The sequence below is a fragment of the Epithele typhae genome (genome assembly GCF_022376455.1).
Source record: "Epithele typhae strain CBS 203.58 chromosome Unknown BXZ73scaffold_625, whole genome shotgun sequence".
NCBI classification, from domain to species: Eukaryota; Fungi; Basidiomycota; class Agaricomycetes; order Polyporales; family Epitheliaceae; genus Epithele; species Epithele typhae.
Window position 1 is genome coordinate 1 of NW_025954816.1, and position 3,938 is coordinate 3,938.

At 55.8% G+C, this 3,938-nt stretch overlaps 2 protein-coding genes across 2 annotated transcripts; one reads left to right on the forward strand and one right to left on the reverse strand.

Annotated features, from left to right (window-relative positions):
- Positions 1-267: 267 nt before the first annotated feature.
- Positions 268-637, forward strand: BXZ73DRAFT_111736 (uncharacterized protein; the record flags this gene model as incomplete). The annotated part of the gene is made up of 2 exons (XM_048017410.1): positions 268-543; positions 617-637. 2 exons carry the CDS (start codon positions 268-270, stop codon positions 635-637), a joined length of 297 nt encoding a protein of 98 aa, XP_047870472.1.
- Positions 638-783: 146 nt separating this feature from the next.
- On the reverse strand, positions 784-3,289 carry BXZ73DRAFT_85804 (uncharacterized protein; the record flags this gene model as incomplete). Its single annotated transcript, XM_048024033.1, has 14 exons — positions 784-912; positions 955-1,068; positions 1,121-1,135; positions 1,185-1,431; positions 1,491-1,632; positions 1,687-1,797; positions 1,861-1,944; positions 2,178-2,211; positions 2,264-2,412; positions 2,464-2,520; positions 2,574-2,684; positions 2,762-2,929; positions 2,981-3,089; positions 3,161-3,289. The coding sequence occupies 14 exons, from the start codon at positions 3,287-3,289 to the stop codon at positions 784-786; spliced, it is 1,599 nt and encodes a 532-aa protein (XP_047870473.1).
- Between the last annotated feature and the right edge of the window lie 649 nt (positions 3,290-3,938).

A 3,938-nucleotide genomic window follows, 5' to 3' on the forward strand; every position in this document is an offset into this window, starting at 1 on the left:
TCGGTGGAAGCAGGTGGTGCAGGACGAGGCCAAGGAGACGCTGTTGTTTCCCAGAGCATGGCTTCTTCAGGAGCATGTGACTTCGCTGGATCACTTTGGGCTGGTGCGCTGCTTTTTCTTCGGGCGGCGCCTTTTGTACATCACCCACTCCCACCCGGACCAGAAGGAGGAGAGCCACGTTACCTCGTGCACGCCCCTCTTCTCTCTCCGTTAAGTCGAACACATGGGCTCTCGTTTGGCATCCGCTGACGGTTGCTTAGGCTTGATATGGCATCCAGCAGCGACCCTGGCAAACCGGCAGCGTCAGGGTGGATCAATCCCCATCGCAAGGTCAAGAAGCACGACAATGAGGGCATCGAGGAGCTCAAAGCGTTCACCCAGGTCACACTCGACACGTTGTGCGATATGGAGCGGAGGCGGTCTCCAAAGATCACCTCGGACCTTACCATTTTTGCTCGTTTGGACGTTGGCATCATAAAAAATCGTTGGCAGCAGTGGCAGTTCTTCGTCCACGACGTCGGCCGCGCCTGGGGATCCATGCGGGTCAGCACGGAGACAGATCCCATGCAGTTTGTGGAGATGCTCTTAAAAAGAGCTCATGTCTCGCGTCATGCAGAAGCCGTCGACGGTGGTGTAGGGCCTCGAGACTTTAGCTTTTGCGGACGTTGTATGATGTCGTCAACCTTGTCAGGACCTTTCTCGCAGAAATCATCAACGTTTGCGTCGGCCTCTACCTGTTATTCACGAAGGTCACCGTTGCGGTGTGCGGCTACAAGGTGCTACTCATCTGTTCTCCTTCAACATCTCCGTCACCTCTGCCACTTGTATTCTGCACAGCCCTCCCACCCTCTCCTCCTGTTGTGCGTACGACGCCATGGTATAAAGATTGCGAACCAGGGACTTCTGTGAACCCTGTCAAAGCCCAAGCCGTTCCAGAAGAGCATCCTCTCTTACCCTCTTGTCTTTGTTCGCATAGATGCTAAGCACGGCGGCCTTGAAGCCAGAGGGATCGTCATTGTTGGCCTTCTTCATGTCAGCGTTCAGCCTGCCAACCATCGTTTGCAAACTCTGAGACGTTGCTGTGAGCAACAGGGATACGTTGGATTCGCCAGTCACACACCTCGTGCATCACGTCCTACGAAACGCTGTTCAGCTACGTCGGAGAGCATATGGGAAGCACACACCCTGTCATGTTTGTCGGATTTGATGAAAGCAGCGACCTCTGCAACGGTGGCGAGCAAGGTGCCCATCGTAAACGCAAACTCTCGACACCTTTCGACATCGTTCAGCGTCTTCTCCGCCCTCTGAGAAGGCTTCCTCTTAGCAGGCTTGCGAGACCGGCGCCGCGCTGTCTCGCGTTCAGGGCTCTCTTCCACTTGAAAGACGGTCCTGGCCTCATCGGTGCCTAACGAAGTAGAAATGTCACTATCCCTGCACGGTAGAAAAAGTTAGCAGGCAAGTCAAGGACGCTGGAATGTTGGCTGTCCCACCACAAATCCTCCGCCTGGCGCGCCTCCGCATCTGTGGTCTGACGGTCAGCCGTGTCAAAGGTGTTTTGGGGAACAGGCAGGCCGTGGCGTATGTCATGCTTGTCATGCTGCACCTTGAGGGCTGCAGCACGGTCTTCCGAACCTGCGTCTCCAGGCTCAGCGTTCTAACTTACTTTTGAATCCCGGAAGAGCTCACCCTCTTCGACCCTTTCGCACCCGTGGCCTTCGCCTCCTTCATCAACATCCAGCTCTATCTCGACGTCCATATTTGGTGAAGTCATGTTGGCCTCTTGCACGTGTGGGACAGCTTCAAACCCAGCCGTGCAGCGTCAGTGCCAAAACACCTTTTGCAGCAGGTAACATGAGTCACCCTCTTGGCTGCCTTGCCGGCCAACGAGCTCATCGACGTCAAAGGCAGACGCCCCACGGTCGAGGACGTTTGGAACGGAAAGCTCTGTGTGAGATGGTCAAACACCCCTCGGATGAAACATCGTCACGCTTGCCTCTGTCGCGTGGAGAGCCGATCACGGACATGCACTCCATAATGGACCGGACGCTGGCTTCATCTGAAGGTTCGGCCATCGCGGAAGACGACGCCCGTCGGTCATTTGAGGCGGACGTGGACGTCCTCAAGCCTTAAGGCAAGCGGTCAGTTGACCGTGGTCAAATGCCATTTGACCCACTCACCGAATTGCAGGGAGTCGGTGTCCAGTTGCCAATGCTGAGAAACGCAATCAGCATTTGCTTCCACAGACGAAGCACACATCACGAACGGTGTCCTCCCTGACCAGGGAACGTCTGGAACCCCCATAGGGAGCCCAGGAGCCCATGATGTGCCCCTCGGGGGCTGGATTTGGGGGTTGCAGCACAACCCGTCCAGCGTCTTCTTGCCGTGGCTCATCCTTTAGAGGACTCCCCCTCACTGCAGTTCGACGTCACATTGTATACTTTAACCTATGCTATGAGGTCTGACCACTGTTCTCGGGGTCCAGCCGCTTCGGCCTCCACGGCCGTGCTTCCCACATCAGCTCTACCGGGAAGGATCAGATACAGTAGCGCCAGCGAAGAAGACCAGGCACTCACGCATGGACAAGTACTGGGAGGCAGCCTCTTCCAGGCTGCGCTCGGCCTGAATCGTAAGACACTGAAAATATAACGACCCCGGCGCTGGGTAAGGTCCGTCCTCTTCTCCATCTGACCACTCCGGTTTTTGCGCTTGCGCAGACGTCATTCGCTGCCACACCACGAAATAGCTCAGACGAAGTACTCACACCAATGAAGCCTTCCGTAAATCTTCTCGGCGTCCTCCGCACATTTCTCGTCTGCGTCAGGCATATCGACCTCCTCTTGGTCGTTGGCTGGCCGCCCCACGTTCTCAGTGACCTTGGGTCGTCCTTCACGCTTACGCCGCTTCGGAGCGGGTTGTTCCTCCACCTCCCCTGGGGAAAAGGCAGTCAAAATGCTGGCACCATAACAAGGAGAAAACTCACCAGACGGCTCACGCGACCTAGAAGAACGGGAAGAACCCTCCACAGAGTTCGTGTTGGAACCGGCACCTAGGTAGTAGTTTGTAGTGTTAGCTCTGCTCGCCGCGGCCGCCTGACGAAGCGGACGGCTGTTCCAAAGTGTAGTTCAGGTCAGGGAGTAAGAACCAGAAAGTGGTGACCGACCTCGAGGCGCCAGAGCGAGAAGACGAGGCGTTGGAGGACATTGGACCAGCACGGGAAGGTCAGTGGGGAGGGAACGGCAGGTAGCAGAAGGGGGTGGGAGGGGGAGAGACAGAGGGCAGGCCATGGCATCGATTCATTATCTATGGCAAATCTATGGGCTCTCAACCCGTGGAACCGACGATCCGGCTTCGCCCAGGCCCAGCCACGTGGCCCGGCCGCGCTGAATATCGGTTAGGGTAGGTGGTCAAGTGGAAGCTTGGAGTGGTGAAGGGTCAGCCGATGGTGGGACAATATAGTAGGCCGAAGCTCGCACGGGTGGAGAGGCCTGCTGGAAATTCCAACTCACCCCCTTAACGCAACCGAAAGGAAAAGGCGCAAGGAAGATGGGGCGCGCGATGTGGCGGCGGCGGCGGCAGCTTCCAAAGGCCTCCTGTCGTTGCGGGACGCTTCTTTATGTGCGCATTGTCTACATATTGTATTTAAAATGCCCTGGGTTATATGGTGATGCAGTCTAGTTGTCTATGATGCTGTAGTCAGCGCAAGAATTGTGGTGGTCTCATGGTTCGAATCCTGGAGTACATATTTTTTTTCAATTGTTGCCACTGGTTGTACATCCGGAAGTGAATTTTCTGTCTGTCCCTCGTTTTATTCATGTGTGCCGCGCGCGAGTCCATGGCATGTCCCGGCTGTCCGATGAACGAGTCATTGTCCCATATTACACTCGCTTTTTTTACATTGCGTGAAAGTACTTGCAGGATTCTGTCACTCCCGCAATCGG